The 22,379-nt window shown below is 38.9% G+C and overlaps 1 protein-coding gene across 1 annotated transcript in view; it reads right to left on the bottom strand.

Annotated features, from left to right (window-relative positions):
* Nucleotides 1-413: 413 nt before the first annotated feature.
* LOC125226995 overlaps nt 414-22,379 on the bottom strand; it is a 38,510-nt gene continuing 16,544 nt past the window's right edge. The window contains exons 6-20 of the mRNA XM_048131186.1: nt 14,358-14,382; nt 14,039-14,165; nt 13,848-13,945; nt 13,672-13,746; nt 13,120-13,172; nt 12,614-12,801; nt 11,414-11,583; nt 10,247-10,477; nt 8,478-8,713; nt 7,114-7,324; nt 6,216-6,453; nt 5,133-5,280; nt 3,146-3,306; nt 1,628-1,839; nt 414-1,186 (exon numbers count right to left, since the gene is read on the bottom strand). Coding sequence (XP_047987143.1) covers nt 1,094-1,186; nt 1,628-1,839; nt 3,146-3,306; nt 5,133-5,280; nt 6,216-6,453; nt 7,114-7,324; nt 8,478-8,713; nt 10,247-10,477; nt 11,414-11,583; nt 12,614-12,801; nt 13,120-13,172; nt 13,672-13,746; nt 13,848-13,945; nt 14,039-14,165; nt 14,358-14,382 — 2,266 coding nt within the window. The 3' untranslated portion in view covers nt 414-1,093. The remainder of the gene's footprint in view (nt 1,187-1,627; nt 1,840-3,145; nt 3,307-5,132; nt 5,281-6,215; nt 6,454-7,113; nt 7,325-8,477; nt 8,714-10,246; nt 10,478-11,413; nt 11,584-12,613; nt 12,802-13,119; nt 13,173-13,671; nt 13,747-13,847; nt 13,946-14,038; nt 14,166-14,357; nt 14,383-22,379) is intronic.

Below are 22,379 nucleotides of genomic sequence, written 5' to 3'. Positions count from 1 at the left end.
ATATAATATATAAATACTTATATACATAGAAAACATCCATGACTCAGGAACAAATATCAGTGCTCATCACACAAATAAATGCCCTTACCGGGATTTGAACCCGGGACCGCGGCGTAGCAGGCAGGGTCACTACCGACTGCGCCAGACCGGTCGTCCGAGAGGATAGACGAAGAGGTATTTTTCTCTATACAAGGTGCAATCTAAATCCCTGCGTGATACCTTAGAGAAGAAATAAATATGTACATAGCTAGTATGGACTAGGTTTTTGTTTGGTTCGCTTTTTGCGATTATTTGCTCGCGTGCAGTACTGCGTGAAGTATGTGCAGTGTTTACAGGTTTACGGTTTTGTTAACATCAATTTTTTACTAATGATTTTTGGATTTCGTTAAGGAAACCGAAATAAAAATTAGCTGTATTTTGTAGAAAAACTTTAATTTACTTATATTTACATTACATTATAATATAACTATGAAATTAACATTTGAAATAAACTGAATGTAAAAATTTGAGACGGTTTTTCGTTTAGACATAGTATTTACATTTACCTGTCAGGTAGTAAGCGTCTTTGCCGAAGTAGCTCACGGAACAACTTCATTTACACATGATATAATATATATAGAGAAAACTCACATCAAACAATAAGAAGTCCCCAGTACGATATTCATCGAAGCCAAGCAATAGCGGCTAGCGGAACTGCATCAAATCATTTGGTGATAGAACGAATCGGCAAGTGTGACAGACTACTACTTTGTGTATATTTGACATGGCTTGATTCTAAATCGGAATACCTAGAACTAGAAGATTATTATTTTAGCCAGTCGGAAATAAGCTAGTGAAACCAAGTTCTAGCATCCATTAAGTAGGGTCTTTCATTTGATGATTACACAGCCTGGCAAAAAGATTAGAAAAAAATAGGGGCGCCACCGTTTATGTAAACTGCTTTGAACGTGGTGACTATTTTGACACTTCTGTATGAGAAAAGTGTTGCTATGATAAAAAAAAAGTTATATTTCTACTCTTTTTTACTCAGCTGTACAATCTGTACATTGTGTTTCCATTTTACGTCTGATTTCTAGGCTTCAATACTAGGGCGTTACAACCTCAGGCACTTCTCCCAGTAGGCGTTCATAGCGTTGTAGCGATGGAGACCGACTCCCTCCAAGCTGTGGGCCTCGTCGGGATATGACTGAAACAAATATTACGTCAATAATTTGTAATAAACATATTAAGATAGGTAGGTACTTACATCTGTGTCAATATTTTTGTGCTAATAAGTATAGGTGTAACTAATGTCACTGTCAATACAATGGAGAAATTGTGTTGAGATCAATACGATATGTAATAAGAAAATTCCAGTAAGTGACAGCTATTTTAAATCAAGAAACTTATAGTAAATACTGAATGCAATGCAGCCAATTATTAGTAGATTACAGTATAGTTAGTGTTGAAAAAAAAAATAGAGCTGAACCATTTTTTTTAAGAGACCGTAGCGGTTGATTCATAGAGATATTCCCGACTCTGCATCTCCAGTTTACTGATCATAATGCACTGTTTAAATCTCGAATGCTCGACACAATCAAAATGGGAATCATGGTCTAAACTAGTTAAATATAACCTAAAGCCTCACCATCTGGTCAAAGTCGATGTCGAGTTCCTGCAGAGCACGCATTAGTTTTGCAGCATTCTGGAAGTGCACGTTATCGTCGGCGTTGCCGTGCATGAGCAGAAGGTTCTTGCCGCGCAGCCGCTCGGCCATGAGCGTGACGTCACCCGCCTGGTAGCCCGCGAGGTTGTCCTCGGCCGTCGGGACGCCCATGTAGCGCTCGGTGTACATGGTATCTGGAATGAGCGGAATGTGACAGCCAAGTGCAGCGGTAGTCATCGGCAATAACATCGCTTAGAAAGAAGGCCGCTAAAATATACTCTGTCAAACAAGTCTGTCAGTAAATAAGAACAAAGAAAACTATATGCATCCTTTTCTTTAGGGTGCTAGAGAAAAGGATACCTATAGTTTTCTTTGTTCTTATTTACTGGCAGACTTGTTTGACAGAGTTTAGCTGACACAATCTTGTTTCTAGTCATAAAAGCAGCATACACAGCCTTCTTTTTGTACGATATTATTGCCGGTGACTGTACCATCGTCATGTTTTTGCCATGTGTCATAGTACTTCCGCACTCTATAAGCACTTGAATGAACCTAACAGGTATGGCGACAAAATGATAGACAGGCATCCATGCAATCCCTTTGCTGATTTTGACATATCTAAAAGTGTAATTTTATGAGAAGAAACTGAGTTTTTCGGGTTATAACAGGAAATAAGATTAGCTAAGCGTAGGCACTAAAAGTTAAATCAGACTTTAAAAACACTCTGCTGTAAGTATATAAAGTCACATGTATAATAATATTGAATGCAGCATGTTCACTTCAAGGTGTTACAAAATCACTTCATACCAATCGAAATGTATAGGTAATATCAAGGTGCATACCTATTGTTTGATATTATTTATGGTGCGATGTTAGTCAGTCACCATAGGTAGGTACTAAGGCTTCGCACGGGTATTATACATCTAAAACTTCGTCTTGAATCACTCTAATTAAACATCCGTTTCAGTTTTAAAGATCTAACAATACATAGGACAGACAGACAGAAGGAAACTTTATTAACAGATACAAAGATAATAAGTAAGTATTATCGTCGCCTAGCACCAAGGATGATTTATATAGGATTTACAATCTTCATAGTAAGAATCATACCTCAATTTTTAGCGCCACCTATTAAATAATATCATAAAACTACGCTGATGATGCTTACATTTTTTTTTTCAAAATGTGTATTGACAAGATATCATGATATTAAAATAAAGAAGCATGTCATTTGTTCTTATAAAAAATAAAAACATGCCAAAATATCAGGGGAAAATATGATTTTGGTCACTTCCAGGCTGCGAAACAACGCCATCTAGTTTTAAGCCTAAAAGGCCCATACATTTCAGGGGTACGCTTTATTGTATGGGCCTTGTCTGTCCCGGTATTATATGGTCCTTGCCTAGCACCCATAGTAAAAGCTTTGCTTAGTTTGGGTCTAGGTTGATCTGTGTAAAGTGTCCCACCCCCACCCAATACTATGTAGAGTAATTAACATACTGTAGTAAAGCCAAGATGTAACAGGCGCGGTCGAGATGCCGCACGCGAACTCGTGGTTGTCGTCGTGGATCAGAGTGAGCAGAGTGGCGTAGCCGCCGTAGCTGTGGCCCCAGATGCCCACGCGCGCGGGGTCGATGAAGTGGTAGCGGGCTAGCACCTCTCTGCAATGGTAGGTTAGGTTAGGCATAGTGCGTTCTCACATTATCCGATCCGATATCGGATTTCGGAAGGATTTCAAAGGCAAACATCAAAGATGGTGGCTTGAATGTATGGGATATCGGTCCTAATCGGTCGGTTGTACCGACATTGGATCGGATAATGTGAAAACGCACTTAGGTGAAATAGCCCTTAGTCTAGAACTAGACCAGCGTTTAAGAAACTGGGGGCCAAGCCTTAATCAGCCGTAAAGGAATACATAATTATATACCTTCTAATGGGATCGAGCGGTGAAAAAAATACGGACTGACCCTTTAGGGTTGCCTTTCCACCAGAGATGCGCTACGTGGGTATGTTTGATATCCACCAATCATGTTCAAAGCATAACGCTAGTGGGAACGGGTTCGACTAAGCTGATTGGTGAATATCAGACGCATAGCAACGTAGCGTAACAGGTGGAAAGGCACCCTTAGTACGATTTGCCGCGTCATAAAATTGAAAAACTCTGGAATAGCCTGGTAGTGACCCTGCCTACTAAGCTGGATTTCCGATAACGACGTTTATCTGTGTTTACGTTGTGATTATGATTGCTGCGTATCGAAGGACCACCGGTGGCCACCATGACGACTTTCGAGCATCGGCAGCAAATTATCGGACTTTTATCGTCATCAAGGCCGGTTTTTAAACCTACGACGTCATGCTATGATATTTTAAAGTGTGAGAGATTCTCAGAAAAGACGATAAGAATACAACCACGATATGGTCCTAAGATCAGACGTTTGAGACGTTTTCTAAAAGTGATGGTCATAAGAAATCACTTACGGTGAGACATCACCTTATCTTAATAATACAACAGAATAGCGGGTCATCTGTCATCTATTATAAACCTATTATACATTACTTATTCAATACCTTCGGTAATTCCATTTACAATTTAAATGCACAATATCTATACAGAAGAAATAATATGGGGACAAAGACTGCTTATAATTCTATGCGTATTCAAGGCTGCGTAAAGGTTATTGTTATAAATACCGTAACGAAACTCCGATCTTGCTTAGATATGTATAAATAAAATACGAGGTTACTTTTTTATTGTCTTTCGTTCTCAAGACAACGTCTGTAATAAATTATAGTTTGCGCGGTTTTAAATTAGTTGAAGCTAAGTTTACCTGTGAATGGGGAAATTGCACTCAATGGTGCTGACCGCGTTGTTGAGCACGTTCCTGCAGCTAGGATATCCTATTATTTCAGGTCGGAGCTACGTCTGCCAGCTAAAATGTAAATTATTGTAGATTGTGTTGCTGACAGTCAGATATAAGGGATATCCAGTATGGAACCGTTACCTGAGGATGACGAAATGGTGCTCCATCTCAACGGTACTGAGCGCGTTGTTGAGCGAAAAAGGATGTCCTGTCCCTTCAGGCCGTAGCCACGACCGTCAGCTAACATGTAGATTGTGTTGCTGACAGTCAGAAACAAATGATAGCCAGTATGGAACTATTACCTGAGAATAACGAAATGGTCCTCGATCTCAACGGTGCCAAGTGCGTTGTTGAGAGAGTACAGGATGTCCTGTCCCTTCAGGCCGGAGCCACGACCGTCAGCTAACATGTAGATTGTGTTGCTGACAGTCAGAAACAAATGATAGCCAGTATGGAACTATTACCTGAGAATAACGAAATGGTCCTCGATCTCAACGGTGCCAAGTGCGTTGTTGAGAGAGTACAGGATGTCCTGTCCCTTCAGGCCGGAGCCACGACCGTCAGCTAACATGTAGATTGTGTTGCTGACAGTCAGAAACAAATGATAGCCAGTATGGAACTATTACCTGAGAATAACGAAATGGTCCTCGATCTCAACGGTGCCAAGTGCGTTGTTGAGAGAGTACAGGATGTCCTGTCCCTTCAGGCCGGAGCCACGTCCGTCAGCTAACATGTAGATTGTGTTGCGATTTGTGGTTAGGTACGTGTGGTAGCCTGTACGAAAACAATATAAAATTAAATACCTATACCTACCCATAAAAATCAAAAAGTACCCAAGAATCTACTTTAAAAGCAGGATTAAATAATAAGTCGGTTTTTATCACATACCTATAAAAACTATTTCCTTTACCAACCTAACTTATATCATAATCCAAACTTTTTGCTGGTTTCGATGGGATAATGATGATGTCTATTACATGACAAATAGATTAAAGAGAAAACATGCGTAATATTCAGACCGCGACGCGTGCGCAATTTAAATAGATAAGAATGTTACACTACAACAAGCTTGGTCACGAATCACGATCATTAGCATACTATTTTAATGCATATGTTCATTGTTCAGTGCGAGCATTTTTCTGTTAACGCCACTTTTCATTGATTTATTCTACATAAATTAGGAACATAATGAATACTAAGCCACACACCTAATAGACTGATATGATTAACCTGATGTAAATAAACAAAATATGTCTGTTCTTATCTTTTTAAACCTCACAGATACAATATAGGTAGGTACATCTGTTTTTAATGTTCTTATAATGGCGACCCAATCGAATCCTCTTAGGTATTATACCAATAGTCAAGGTATCATAGACAGTATTAGTATTAGGGCCGGAGTACAGTCGGCTACAAAGACATGTATCCATTTTTTCACCTTATTGCATTGTAATAAGGTGAAAAAGTAGATACATCGCTTTGTAGTCGACTGTACACGTAGAAGACACAAGGGTACTTGGTGTTGGTGTCATTGACATCAAGACCAGGGGGCAGGAACAGCCTCACTGGCGCCGGAACCCGTTCTGAAGAGGCACCGCCGTGATGATAACGATACTCATTATCTCTATTTATTTTGTCTTAGATTTGAAAAGCTTTTGAGCCGACCGTGATAAAAATAATAAGTATAACACAAAAATGAACCAACATACCCACAGTGAAGGTATCGAAGACAGTGTTAGTATTAGGGCCGGAGTACACGTAGAAGACGCAAGGGTACTTGGTGTCCGTGTCATTGACATCAAGCCCGGGGGGCAGGAACAGCCTCACTGGCGCGGGGAACCCGTTCTGAAGGGGCACGGTGGTGATGATGCTCTGCGGGCGGTCCCTTCCGAGGAAGTTGTCACGGACTCGCTGGTTGTCCTCCCAAGTTTCGAGTACGGCACCGGTCTGGGAGAAAACAAGTCGTTAGTCTATAATTGTCTTGTATCTTGTTATTTAATGCATGTTAATTATAAGATGTAATGTTTTGAAAAGAAGTGGCCCGCCGAGTTTCTTGCCGGTCCCATAGTGGATACCCCCCTCCCAACTGAGGGGGGGACTGAAATCTTCTCGAGGCTGAGGCGTAGGGTTAGAGCCGGCGTAGCTTTATTTGACGTTCATATGCGCATTGTAATATGCCTACTTGAAAAATAAATATTTCATTTTAATTTTTTTTTTCATTTTCATTGAAATTCATATTTCCGACTATGAAGGGTAGATATAGGTTCTGACTTCTGAATAGTTTTCATATGGAACGGAAGAGTTCTGTAAAGCCATAACAAATTGATCTCGAATTTTTACACAGAGGAGGTTGAGAGGTCCTACCTATTACCCTTCGACACGACATACATTGTTCCCTACAAAACGCAAGTTATTGTCATCGTGGCTACGCAAATAGCATCGCACATCGCACGCAGACAGTTATGTAAAACCAACTGAATCACTCTTGGATTAACCATTTAGTTAGGCTATTGCTAGGGCATTGCTTCTGGGATACTGAGTAGACTTTGATCATGAGACACCACTGCCTGCTGACAGTGATGGAGGCCCAGCACAGCATTCACTCACCCTGGGGTTGATGATGAAGGTGGCGGAGGGCTCCTCGGGCGAGGAGCAGGTGACGGTCATGTAGGCGGCCTGGAGGCTGGCCGTGGCGGTGGCCCAGGTGCAGGGCCCGCCCTCCGGCATGACGAGCTCGCAGCTCAGGCAGCGCGCCTGCGCGCCCACGGCGTGCACTTGAGACTGCCATGGGGAGTCCGTCACCGTGCGCGTGAAGTAACTAAGGAGATGGAGATTTATTTTGTTACATTGTAATTTATTGTAATGTGTGTGTTCCTATGTACATTTCTGAGGTTGTGCAATAAAGTGGATTTGTATTGTATTGTATTGTTAGTAGAGGACAGGAGGATATAGCGTTTGGGGTCATAATAATTCCCACAGAAGCGAAGTTTGTTTTTTTTAGTTCTTTGTGTGTGTCTTTTTGACGTACTAAAAATATAGTAAAATATATTTGTGCAAAATGCGTTTTTTCGACCGCCAAAAGTTGTATGAAAAAGTACTATGAAAAAAAAATCCTAAAATTTAAAAATCGTCTCTGGTATCAACTTATGGGGAATTAGGCGGCAAAAAAAATCATAGCGTTGATGTTTAGCAAAAATATAACAATTTTCCACTATTTTGATAAAATAAAAACTGATAAAAATCATAAATTTGATGAAGGGAAGTGATTGAAACATAAATTTCAGCAATGTAATTTTTTTCATAGGTACCACACCATGGTGAATACGGGTACGATCCACCTGGTGATAAGCAGTCGCGGTACCCTACGACGCCTGCCACTCTAGAGCCTCCACATGCGCGTTGCTGGCCCTTTACCAGAGATGCGCTACGTGGATGGTGTTTGATATCCACCAATCATGTTCATTGTTCCACAAAGCATAGGGGCTAGTGGGGACGGGTTCGACTAAGCTGATTGTGGATATCAGACGCACCCATAACACATCTCTGGTGGAAAGGCACCCTTAACAGTCCTCAGATAGCTCGCAGCAGTATACAGTAATTATGGAAAATAACAACCGGTAAACATAATATCAAAATGAAGACTAAATAATGAGCAAGGAAATTATTCAACGGAAAATGGTGACATTCTCCATCAACCAAAATCTGATCATTGGGCCTGAGACACACACACCTGTAGCTTGCACAACTGTACGTAGCTGGCATGCCTGTTGAGCAAGCTACAAGCATGTGTATCGCAGGCCTTGTCGTTTTACTCAATAAGAAAAGTAGACTCTACCAAAGTTGTTTACAGTGAAAACACAGAGCGCGTGATCGAGCTCGATATTATCTCGCTGACCGCCGTTGAAATGCATGCTGACATAAAAGTGCTGCCAGATGTTGCCGACGGCCTATCAATTGATTTTTAAACTCACTAAGAGAGCGTGGACTCATCCATTCCAACGAAATTATTCACAGTAAAAGCGCCAGGTGTGATGGAACTCGACACGATTTCCCCATTAATACGCATGCTGACGTAAAGGTGCTGCCAGATGTTGCCGTCGGCCTGCTCAAGCGACCAGCGCGTGGACACGTAGAAATCTCCCGCAGAGCTGAAGCGCGACAGTACGATGGGCACCCAGCCGTTGGGCTGTTGGCGGTGCTCTTCTTCCTATAAAAAAGTTGGAGTTAGAATTTTGAAAGGACGAAATGATGGAATCAGTTGCCCGGGAAGATTTTTTTCCATAAGTTAGTCTATCATTAGTGTAGCTGTTGTACTGAAAATAGAAGTTATACATAAAAGAAAATTAGATATAAAAAAGTATGTTTACCTATTGCTGCATAAACCATTTAATAGTAAGACGGGATGCACATTCGAAATAGGTGTGCACACAAGTTGCTGCTAAGCAAGTAAGTATGCACATAGGTATGAAATATAGCTGTCCCGTTTACTAAAATTAAATTATACCTAAGAAAGACACTGTGTACCCTAACTTATAAAAATGACATCATCAATACATATGAAGTGGGTCACGTGAGGATAACAGGATCTACCCAGTTATTTAAGATGGTTTATGTTTATGATATTCAATAAATATAACAATTAATAGAAACTCGTTATGCTCACATAACGACTTCTAAACGATAAATACCATTCTGTATGCAAATATCTAAATGGCATTTGTAATAAAGTATGTATGTATAAGAAATACGGTCCTAGGATAAAAAAGTCATTAAAAGTATATCTAAATGTGTAGACATTTAATCCGTATGCATACGGGTAGGGCAGATATAACGAGTCATTTAGATGCATTTAGATTTAGGTCGACAAACGGTTTGAAAAAGAGTATTGGTTATGTGTAGAATTACTGGTAATAATTACCTCTGGGGATGTCAAATGAGATGTTTGTTTTTCCTTGAATCAAAACAATACCTACTAATTTACTATCATCAAAAACGTAAATTAGTGTTGTAGAATCCCAAAGACTACGTCACTAAGATTATTAGAATATGATGTTATTTAAAAATAAGTTACGTGCACATACGTTAATAAATTAATCATTAATCGTATCATAATACTATAGATAGATACAGTACAAAAAGATAAATTAACTGAATTGCTCATTGTTTCCAATACGTTGTAACAAATTGGCAACGGAATCACATTCGTTAAGTTGATGATTATCCACCCTTTTCGGTACCTAAAAAACAATCACAAGATTCTAAAATCAAACGGGCCTCGACTAGAGTCGAGACTACACTACACACCCCGTAACACTATACACTACACACCCCGTAAGTCCCGTGTGTCCCGTAAGTATACACTAGAGTGCAGAGTGTGTATACTTACGGGACACAGTCCAGTCTGCACGTTGCAGATCCTTAGCACAGTGTAGTTCTGTCTCCTGTTCAGCCAATGAGCGGCGATCTCACAAGCCGTGGGCCACACGACGCCGCCGAGGATATAGTCTTCTATGGTTACGGCACTGTCAGTAACTAGGTATCAACTCTACTGTGTGTACTTACGGGGCACAGTCTAGTCTGCACGTTGCAGATCCTTAGCACGGTGTAGTTCTGTCTCCTGTTCAGCCAATGCGAGCGGCGATCTCATAAGCCGTGGGCCACACGACGCCGCCGAGGATATAGTCTTCGATGGTTAGGGCACTGTCAGTAACTAGGTATCAACTCTACTGTGTATACTTACGGGGCACAGTCCAGTCTGCACGTTGCAGATTCTTAGCACGGTGTAGTTCTGTCTCCTGTTCAGCCAATGAGCGGCGATCTCATAAGCCGTGGGCCACACGACACCGCCGAGGATGTGGTCGTCCGTGACGACTTCAGGAGCGGCTAGCGTTTGCCATTCCCAAACGCCGTCCTGCACTAGGCGTTCTAGGTTAATTACGCGCAGCCTCACTGTGGGATTTGTGTCGCCAACCTGGAAGCAAGTTTAAAGTTGAGGCTTGAAAAGTGCAAAAAATCATATAAGCCCCGAACAAGCTCTGTCATAAAAGATCGCACAGTTGCCGCGGCCTCTGTAAAATCCATTTAGAACTTATGGCTAATTTTCCAGCAAGCCAACCTCGAATCCAAAAACGTAGAATAAGTTATAGGAGGGTGACAAATGTATAGGTATAGCTAGCTATGCTGTTAAATACAATGATTTAGGAGGAAGGGTTTTGTTAACAGTCCGCTGCAGAGATACTCGTAATTGCATTCCCTTCCCTGCAAACAAGTTCATAACTTCATAGTAAACATAGTCCTAGTTGTCTCTGTAGTTTACTGTAGGCCAGGGCACATCAGTTGAAATATAACGAAAATTTGTTTAGGGTAGATAGTGTAGAATCGTAAATAGAATAATGACGCCAGTGCGAATCACTGAACTGCCTTTGTATATAGGTGTTTTTACCAGCTTATATCCCGGTTTCCGATTGAGCTGAAATTTTGCACACATATTTTTCTTTTATTGTTTGTTTTGAATTATTCGATGTGTCTTTGCAAATAATAGTACATTACGATACAAGCGCGTAAAAAAGGAAGTTCGAAACGCGTGGCGACAACATTCGACACGAGTTATGAATTTCCTTTTCGCACGTGTATCGTACGACGTTTATCAGTACAGATGGCCCTCCGAAGTTTCGACCTGACATATAATGAACCTTATTTTTGTGGTTTTTATTTTTTTAAATAACGTGACAATGCAATATTATGGTATCGCGGAGCTGATCTGATGATGGAGCAGAAAGCAGTCAAGGGGTTTTTACAAATGTCTCGGAGAGCTGTAGATGACTGTTGAAAGAAAAGTACAGTCGACGATAAAATCTTGTGCCAAAAATGATTTTTTTTTTTTTTGCGAAAAAACCTATTTACTTACTTTAGGATACTTGAGATGGAAGAGCTCCGGGTACAAGTCCTCGGGGTCTGTCTTGTCGACGAAGTAGTAGTAGGAGTAGGTCCCGACGTCTGTATCGTCGTAGCTAGCGAAGGCCAGGTGCGAGCCCGTGGGGTTGAACCACGTGGCCTGGCCCGTGTACATCACGTCCTCTGAAAAAAAAATTGTGCCTGGAGTCCCTCCGGAAGAAGTGAAGCTTCGTAATGTGGAAATGAAAATAGGATAACTACAAGAGATTCACTTCAAAAATTGGCATATTCCTTGTTTCAAATTTCGGATTGGCAACACTGAGCGTTAAACGTACGCACTGCCGTGCCCCCGTTAAGTCAAGCAAAAAAGCGGCACGGCAGTAACCCTTTTCGAATAACGCTGTCAGTGAGCGTTACACGTTTAACGCTGTCAGTTGGTAGTCACATTAGACAATTTACTTCAATAAATTTTGATGGTTATATTATATCCTTCCTTCCTTATCGTACATATCCTTAGAGACCTTCAGTTTTTGAGATCTTACATTTATCTAAGTTTAGTACAAGGGGTCTTCAGGTTTTGCACTTTGAAATGGAGAGAAGCCAGTGAGAAGACTAATGAATGGAATGAATAGCAAACAATAAGTATGATCACAGAACATGAATTATGATAAAAATAGGAACACAGTTTCATGTGGTATTGCTATTTCAAGGCATACAGATGGTATAGCTGGTGACCCTAAGTGCGTTTTCACATTATCCGATCCGATATCGGATGTCGGACCGATATCCCATACATTACAGGCGCCATCTGGGATTTTTTGTATTGATATCCTTTCGACATCCGATATCGAATCGGATAATGTGAAAACGGTCTAATAGCACGAGATTTGCGCGGCATCAAGCCGTTCGCAATAAAGACTACACATAATATCCAGCTTTATCTATTAGTAAAGGAGGGGCTACTTCGCGGGCGAGATTATGCCGCATCACTTTCTTGCCAGGGTACATAGCCAAACGCACAAACGCTCACGATAACTGTTTCGTAGCTATCTATCTTTATCGCTCTTGCGTATAAGCGCGACAAAGCCAGACTGCGTTTCTGTCAGCGTCTGGCGTCGATTGCTATTCGGATACGCCGTCAGGCCGCCACTGGTAGTGTGGCTTGTTACAAAATCAGCTTTGTTATAAAATATAGAACTGATTAAAAGCCTACCTTCATAAACCCAGTCAGAGTGTCCATTGTAAATAACACCGGGGATACCATCGTCGGTGAGCTGTATAGCCTGATCCGAGTTCTCGGGCAGGTAGTAAAGGTTGTTGTCGAGCACGTACGCTAGCGAGTGCCCACCTCCGAAGATACACAGTTGGAGGCGCTGGTGATCGGCGACGTATGTCACCTGCCTGTAGTTAAAAACGGTACAAATGTATTTATTTCTATAAACTTAATTGCACAATAAAAACTGGAAAGATACAAATGGCGGACTTAATAGGTACATGGTATTAACAGTCAACCTTTAGGCCAAGCAGAAAAAAATTGGTGGAGTGGGTATGTGAAGAACACTGGACTAGATTTTGTTTGATTGTACTAGACATATGCATGATATGCAGACAATTCAAAGTAAGAGCAAAAGAAGACAAAGCCAAAAATTTATAGGAACAAACTCGCGACTTAAAGTTTAATCTCAACAATTCTGAAAAATATTGAAATCGGAAACTTACTGTGAGGCAATATGGTAAAGGGCAAACCTCGCCGTGGTAGAATATCTGTAAACCTAAAATAATGGTAAGACATTATTTGATGATTGATGATACATACAGAAAAAAATAGTAATAAATGATTCGTTTTCCTACAATGCATTTAACAGATGCTGCAACACCATATTCGGTGCTTAAAAAATAGGTACATCATTTATAGTACATTATTGCAAGTCACTTTTAATAAACACCGTGTATAGGTAGGTATTAGTATCTATGTTTTATAAAAAAATGTTAAATTCATGCTTATTATCTTTATGAATACTGTAATATTCTTATCAAATTGTAACTTGTCAATTATCTTACATAACTTACGTAGATAAATCAATACACACCTAGCCCTACCGCTAAATAAATTTATATATTGTACAAAGCGACAAGTTTAATGTTGCATTTCCAATAGTTTTAAATAATGTTCTCATTTATTAAACCATAAAATCAAATTACCTCCTCCTAATAAACTTATCTACTTAAATGTGTTATTTTGTTAATATAAGATAGCCATTAGCCATGTACCTCTTCAACGTCACTCGGCGCCAAAATATATTCTCTATCTGCTGACAAAATGGGACTGGATGTATTCAGGAACGCCTGTGTATAAAAATATAGAATTTAGCGCTATATAATTTATATATAGGCTAGCGTATAGGCAAATATATTATAAGTATATTTTGTAGGTACTTAAGACGTACCATAAGTTCGCCAGACACTAGCACCCTGCTTTCTTGAATTGAAGCATCGTAAACATAGATGCCGGGTTCGCCAGCGATTACATAAGTGAACTCAGTATCTGAAAAAAAAAAATAGACAAGTACATACATCAAAAACGCGAGTGAGAGGTAAAAAAGTATAACGCCTACAATATTTGAATAGCAATAATTACCCGAAATCCAAGTTCCCCTGAATCCCCGTTGAGTGAAGTCTCCTCGTAACCACTCTTCTATGGTGATAGGAAACTGGGCCGCCGCCACCGATAGGAGCGCCGCCGCGCAGCACCACGTTACCAGACCCTTAACAACGGTAATACCATGGATAATACAAGATAGAAATTTAGGAAGAAAGCGAAGATAAAAGGCAGCACCATAGTCATACTCAGGTCAAGGCTACAAAGAGGGGTTTGCTATGAAGCCTCGGGAATAATGCCATAAACCAAAATTATAGGTACCAGGCCATGTACATTAGGTAATAAAAATTGTACTCACCATGGTGTTGTTCAAAATGCCACCACTTTAAATACAAATGCAGCGGCTGACGGTCATAATCCGCCAGCACGACTACTTAAACTTTATCGCCAAGAATAACAATTCCTATCCCATTGATAAGAAAATTTTATCTCAAGATATTGATAATTTAAATAATTGCGGCGATTATCCTCGCTATAAAATATTGAATATCGGGCTTTGATAACAAATGTAGATCATTAAGAGGATACGATACCGAAGCACGAATTCAAATTTGAGATTTTTAGGTCTTTATCGCCGTCGCGCTGACGGGGGCGGCACCCACAGAGGCCCTGTGTGCGTGCGCGTGGCGCACGCACACACCCGCGTCCACCGCCGGCACAAGTACTTACTCGCGCTCAAGCGCTCTCTATATTTGTCTAGTTTCGGACTTCTGATGCATAATGTTGATTTGACTAAAATGCAAATTTGTAATGTTTTAAGGAATCGTAGAAACAATTCCTTATCTTATACATAATGTGATTATCTTAAAAGATGATTTCTTTTAAGAGTCACATTGTTAGCGAAATAAAGTTATTCGGTATGTAAAAAGCTAAAACCTTTTCGATTTCAAAGAGAAGCCATATTATAGGAGTAGGTACGTACAATCAACCAATTAATCTGAATCCTACGTCATTGGCCAATCTAGACCCTTTCACAGTAAAAGTAAAACTGACTTCTGTAGCAAATAAATGACGGTGTCAATACGACAGGGTTCTAGAGTGGCCTAGGATTCTACATAATTGGTTGACAGTATCTACCTACCAAAAATGTATGTGAATCTTATTCTTTTTTTTGCACATGTTTGACAGAAGTGACAGCGTAGGAAAATTTAACTAGGTAACAATTTGGTACCTATTATATTACCAGACACCGGATTATGTTCCAAGGTAATTAGAACTTTTTAACAGAATTCTAACAAAAAATCTGCCAAACAAAATCTTATTGCATATGAAGCATAAGGACCTTTTTCAGATGGAAAGCTACATATGCATCTTATATTTCTAATTTTCTAGTGTTGTGTATACATATTACCTACCTAGCATTAGAAATACAAGACTTAGCACAGAACAAGACCAACCATAAAAATGCTTAACTAATTCGCCAGCTAAATTTAAACCTAGGTATCGGTACTTAAACGTATAGATACTTTTGATATTTTTATTATTTAAAACTTATTTATACTTACATATCAGCATTTCTGTTACCATAGAATTAAAACGTATATAACACTCATTTCATCTACCAACTAAGGGCATCTGTAATCTACATACAAATAAGGCCCGGTTAAAAGTCTCGAAATGTTATGTACATTTTATAATTAGATAAGTGTAAATGGGTCAAAAAATTGGGTCCATGTGCAATTGTGCATTAAGTAGGTGCACTTTTCCCAAATTGCTGCATGTATGAAATAAGGCCCATCAGTAACTTAACGAAAACTAAGGTATTTCTTACATACCGAATTAAGCGTAATTGTGTCGCTTAACTTCAAACCTGGATAAATCCATTCTGCTACAAGGTTAATATATATTTTTAATATATTCAATCTTAAAGCAGAATGGATTTAAGTACCCAAGTTTGAAACTAAGCGGCACAATTGATAGTATGTATCTAGGATATATTTTCTTTACAAAATCGTATTATTCAAGAGCGCTATGATAAATGCACGTTGAAATAAAGTAAAATTGTCAATATTTACCGATGAGATTGTGCTCTGTGTGTAATGGTAAACATTAATAATATGAAAAGTAATTGTTTCAGTCAGAGCATCTTCACTCGTCAATTTCGTCTTACTCTTTAGTTGTGAAACATGGGTGACAAAGGACGGTCGCCAGAAGGAAAAGAATCAAAATATATGGATAGCTATATATATTATAATATTTTCAGTACAGATGGTGTTTTTTACGCACTAGTGCGAGAAGTGGTTCATTATATGGCAGGTCGAAACTTCGGAGGCTCATCTGTACTGAAAAACGTCGTACGATACACGTGCGAAAAGGAAATTCGTAACTCGTGTCGATTTAAAACACTCCCTTCGGTCGTGTTTTAATTTATCGCCACTCGTTTCGAACTTCCTTTTTTACGCACTTGTATCGTAATGTACTATTATCCCGTAGGACAGCAGGTTACTTCAAAGTACTTTAATTAACTACCTAATTTTAATGTTGTCTTCGATTCCCGTCGTCGTTCGTCGTTCGTTGAATCCCGGTAAGGGTATTTATTTGTGTAATGAGCACAGATATTTGTTCCTGAGTCATGGATGTTTTCTATGTATATAAGTATGTATTTATCTATTTAAGTATGGTTTTGTATTTATCTATGGGGTTAAATTGTGGCGTAGGCGAGAGGCTGGCAACCTGTCACTGCAATGTCACAGTTTCGTTTTCTTTCAACCCCTTATTTGCCAAGAGTGGCACTGAAGCTTTAGTAGTTTCATGTGTTCTGCCTACCCCTTTATGGGATACAGGCGTGATTGTATGTAGGTATGTTATCTATTTAAGTATGTATTATTTATTTATTTATTAGTAAAAACATGTTTACATGACATTACAGTAAAACCAATGCGTCACGAAACTTAGATAAAAAAAAGAAAAAAAAACAGTAAGTAAGAACATGAAAAAAAAAACAACCAATAAAGTTTAAAACTAAACAATTTATTTGGGCGATGACGTAACAACGTGGCTCCGTTGCATCGTTTGCCCCGGTGTAGGCTTCGGCAAGTTGCCCCGGAATCGCCGAAAAACCACACCTTTCGGCCAGAAGTCTGCGCTCGCGATGGTGTCCTGCGCTATATCGTTGCCTAGCACCCATAGTACAAGCTTTGCTTAGTTTGGGGCTAAGTTGATCTGTGTAAGGTGTCCCCAATATTTATATAATTATTTAATTACTTACCATAATCATAATGTAATAAAATGTGCATTTTTTCGTGGTTACCAACATGCATACCAACCATAAAAATGCTTAACTAATTTTCCAGCTATATTTAAACCTAGGCTATTTAAATGTATAGATACTTTATATACTTTTATTATTTAGATCTTATTTATACTTTTCGGCAAAGCATTTTTGTTACCGCAGAATTAAAACGTTGGTAATACTCATTTCATCTACCTACTAAGGGCATATGTAATGTCAATGCAAACAAGGCCCGGCTATTAAGTTTCGAAATGTTATGTACATTTTATAACTTGATAAGTGTAAATGGTTCAAAAATTTCGTGCAGTAAGTAAAAAAGTAAAAAGTAAGTATTATTAAACAGAAAAACTATGGGTCTTATTTGATGCAGGTATGAAATAAGGCCCATTCCGCCCATGTATCCACATGTTCACAACCTTCGATACCCAAGAAGTAGCGCTGCGGAAATAGAGATGGATCGGATATAATCTTCAAAGATGAGCTATCAACAGCGCCAGTATTTGAGTGGTGGCCTCAGAGTGGAAGGCGACCCCGCAAACGCCCAGTACTTATGATACACAATACACATAAACACAATACATTATAATATTTATTGCCCCGTAGGACAGCAGGCTACCCCACACTACTTTAATTAAGTACCTAATTTTGTCCCTTTAAACTTAATATGAAATAAAGTCTGCCTATCTTGACCACATTGACCTTGACGCACTGCTTGTTAAGACTTGAACCCCTCTAATTTAGAGTGCCATATCCTAAATGCATAGTCCTGAATAAATGTGTTTTAGACGACAGACCGTAGTATAAATACTTATCACAAAAATTGATGATTGAATTCATGAACACAATGTTTACACAAAGTTATAAAACTTAAGAAGCGAGCGATGGGCCTTATTTAGAGAAGTAACTATTTAGGGCATTTTTTGATTATATGTCTGCGAATAAAATATACAAAACGGCATGATTGATAAAACTTAGAAGAAATATAAGCACTGGGCCTTATTAAGGGCAGGTACTGGTACCAACCTGAACAAACTATGTATTACTAAATAAGGCCCATCGTTTTTTTAAATATTTTAAAACATGACTTAAATTATTAATATTATGTCTGTTTTTATTGTGTGTAAATAAGTACATATAATATGACTAATATAACTACTTACCTAATTGGTGTTCGGCAGAATAGTAAGAAATAAACAATGATGACCGAATACCAAATTTTCGTCAAAGTGGCTGAAAAGACCGAATACCAAATAGTTGCCTAATATTCGTAGAATCTATCGTAAAATACAGCATAACTTTATAATTGTTACTAAGTAGTAAACCAATGACGAGAAAAGTTATGCATGTATAAAATAGACCTATGCAATTGTTACGTACCTATACTTATAAAAATATGGTCTTAGTATTTCCACAGAATATATAATACAGATTCAAACTTTCACGATTTTTACACATATTTAAAATTGCAAACGGGACTTAATCGCGTATTTACTATGTTTTAAACACTAACCTCCGACGTTTCAAGGACGGCATTGTCCCCGTGGTCTCGGAGCAGACTGGTCTTTTTTGGACCACCAATTTTAAATATGAACATATAATAGTACGTATTTCTAACTAAAAAGTTCGTCAAACACGGTATGTCGATATTTCGACGTAGTATATCGATAACTTTTCACATCACTAAATTATCGACATTAGATGTCGAGTATTTCCCATCACTTTATTTCAGTGTACGTATATAAAAACTTAGACCCGCCCCTAAATTTGGTGCGATAGGGACAACTGCAGCTCAGGCGCGAAATCCCGCGTAAAAACTGCAAAAATCGAGGTTCCGCTCTCGACTGTTTCCTCCTCCAAAACTTAACCAATCGTTACGAAATTTGGAAATCAGAATGACAAGGAAATTATCTGTGTCGGACCGTTTCGTTTTTTTGGAAAATTGATCTCAGTTTTGAATACCACGCCTTTCTTTCTGGCAAATTCAATTAAGCCGTTTTTGCCAACTTTGAGAGGCTCTAATTCCCTTTAAAACAAAAATATCAAAAAAAGCAAAACGGTCCGACACAGATATTGATAATAAAAGTCTGTGTTGAAAAAAACCATTGATCTAGCTTCAAAAACCAGAGAGGAAACAGGCGAGAGCGTTTGTATGGAGAAATGAGGGGTATCGTAGCGTCTTAAAGTATTATCTGTAGATAGGTAATAGGTGCTATACTTTTATATAACCCCGGGTCACTACTTTAGGGAAAGTGGATGACCCCACTACATTAAATCGTAAACACAGCGAAAGTGCCAAAAATATGGATAATGGACTAGTCCCATGATTCGCCTGTTAAATGTATGACCTAGACTCAAGGATTTGTTCAAATTTGAATTTTGACGTCTTGTCAATAGTCAAAAATACATGATGTATACAGTGTGGAAAAATCGAATGCCACATCAATGGCAACTACCTTAAATATTGTAAATAGCACATTTTGTGTAAGGGAGACTTTTCCTTTGTTTTTAAAAACAATAAATTCTGCAATTAAGGATTTATGGGGAAAATCGCTTGCCTCAGTCGGGACTCGAACCGGTCAAATGTGACAAAAAATAACGTGCCGTATTTTATGATGCAGATTGAAAGGGTTGCCGATAAGGTTCATTTTTCTCTAAATAACGAATCAGAATAACGGAAGGCCTCGAAAATTTGGCACGTTATTTTTTGTCACATTTGACCGGTTCGAGTCCCGACTGAGGCAAGCGATTTTTCATAAATCCTTAAATGCAGAATTTATTGTTTTTAAAAACAAAGGAAAGTCTCCCTTACACACAATGTGCTATTTACAATATTTAAGGCAACGAAGTAAGATAAACATGCAAGCCGCTTTTAAGAACATTACCGTTCAAATTCTTGGCACCGTTTAGCACACATACACAATTACGCCTACATTTACACAAGACAATACGTTTACAGGCCCTGTAATCAAAACTGGTAAACAAAACAATAGTCATCTCTTTTATACTAATGCACACAGATAAGTGTAGCTGAAATGCATATAATGTCACTAACTACTAGGGTATGCAAACCGGTTAACCGGTTAACCGAAAAACCGGTTAACCGAGACTTTTTAGCCTCGGTTAAAAACCGGTTTTCATAGTCTCTAACCGGTTAATAACCGAAACTATATTTATATCCCAAAATTACCAAATTAGGCATAAAAAAGGGTCAAAAGTACGTAATTATTCAATGTTTTGTAACAATAAAGATTGACAACATTACGCACCTGCACTGAATTTCTTAAAGAAGTCACAGTATAATCATGATTTTATAATCTAACTAAACGTGAAGATTAAACAATAGTCCCGAGTCCATTCAAATATACATTTTATACAGTAGAGTCCGGTTAGTATTACGACTCAGCATATACCTAACGTCCAACCGCTTACAATAACCGACTAACGGAAGCACAGGTATTTTTTTGGTTTTCATATGTGATATTATGAAAGTACATCCGTTAATTACGACTCCGGTTTTAACGACCAACCGCATTTTACGACGTAATTTTACGCAAAATCCGTCCGTCAAGTCCGGTTACAACGACGAGTGACAACGTTCTTACTAGTAAATTGAGGAAACAAAGCTATTTCCGCCCCAAGCATGGCCCCCTGTCTTGCCTACAAGTAGCGAGATGAGATTGTGGCCATGTGACAATTGGTTCGCCTCGGATCTAATCTATAAGCTAAACAGAACCCACTTTTTATTTTTCGATTGCGTATAAACTATAGTTTTACTTAATAAAAAAATCAATTGTCATATTAATTACGTAAATCGAGGTTCAAGGAATGCGACTATTTATTATTACGATATACGACAGTAATTTGCCGGTGATGAACAAGCACGCATACTAAAAAATGACATATCTTTAAACCGAAATGAAACTCGTTTTGTACGGCGTCCAGTTAGTACGACCAAAGACATATGAAACTCCGTATAGACGGATAAAGTCTAAGAAAACAACGTACCTCAAAGCCCTAGAGAAAAAGGTACGGTGGCCTAGATGGCGTTACACCTTTGGGGAACGCTCGGCTAGATAGTGCTAATATTAATATTTGACATTTTAACACATATCAAGCTAACAATATGGGCCAAATTGTCAAAACTGAGGTTCAAAAGTTTTAAGCTTGGGTCCAGAAATGGCAATCTATGCACTATCTGTGATTACACATTTTACTTTGACAGTAACTCTCTATAATACTCGATCCTCTTTGGTACGATGTAATATCAGCGGTCCCTTGGGCGTCGTTATAACCGGACTCTACTGTATATTTCAAATTATATATTTAAAATAAAGGGAAAATGAAGATCTTGGTTTTCTTACGTTAATTCCTTGTATTACTAGTGTCTCTGGGAGCTATAGACCTCCGCGACATGCTTAGAAAACGCAGTACAACAAACACAGTAAAGTCACGACAGTTTTAAGCGCCATATACACTATTGGCACTCAAGTCCTTTATGGCAATTTCTGCATTTTACAAAATTTCCAAAAGCTGGATAAAAACGATGTTCAATATCTTCATCGTGCAAGTAATACCTGCTACGATATCATAAACAACAGAATTCTTGAAGGTAATGGTAATATTATTGCGTAGTACGGTAATTTACTAAAAATCCGCAAAACCGGTTAAAAACCGGTTAACCGGTTTTGAAGGTATAGGTTCGGTTATTAACCGGTTTTTAAAGTTAACCGGTTTTTGCAAACCCTACTAACTACCAATCAGCGATTTTATTCGGCTAATAAGGGAACATACCCAAACTACGTGACACGTTTAGGGGGGGGAAGGGGGTCGTCAAAATACTACGCTTGGTCACAGAGGGGGAGGGGGGGGGTCTAACTTCTTGTCACGTAACCTGTGGAATATTGGCCCAGCCGTGGTCAGCAGAGGAACGTTTATATAGGCTGGTGATGATGATGAAGGTGATGGGATGAAAATCATTGTTTAAAGGCCGGAAAAAAAGATGATAAACACGCGTTATTAAACAAATACACTCAGCGTCAAAAAAATCGCACCTCGCCCAAAATTCGTTTCAAGAAAATACAGCTCTAA

Source organism: Leguminivora glycinivorella, chromosome 6, assembly GCF_023078275.1.
Source record: "Leguminivora glycinivorella isolate SPB_JAAS2020 chromosome 6, LegGlyc_1.1, whole genome shotgun sequence".
Classification (NCBI taxonomy): Eukaryota; Metazoa; Arthropoda; class Insecta; order Lepidoptera; family Tortricidae; genus Leguminivora; species Leguminivora glycinivorella.
The sequence above is the reverse complement of the archived record's forward strand: the minus strand, read 5'-3'. Positions and strand labels throughout refer to the sequence as shown.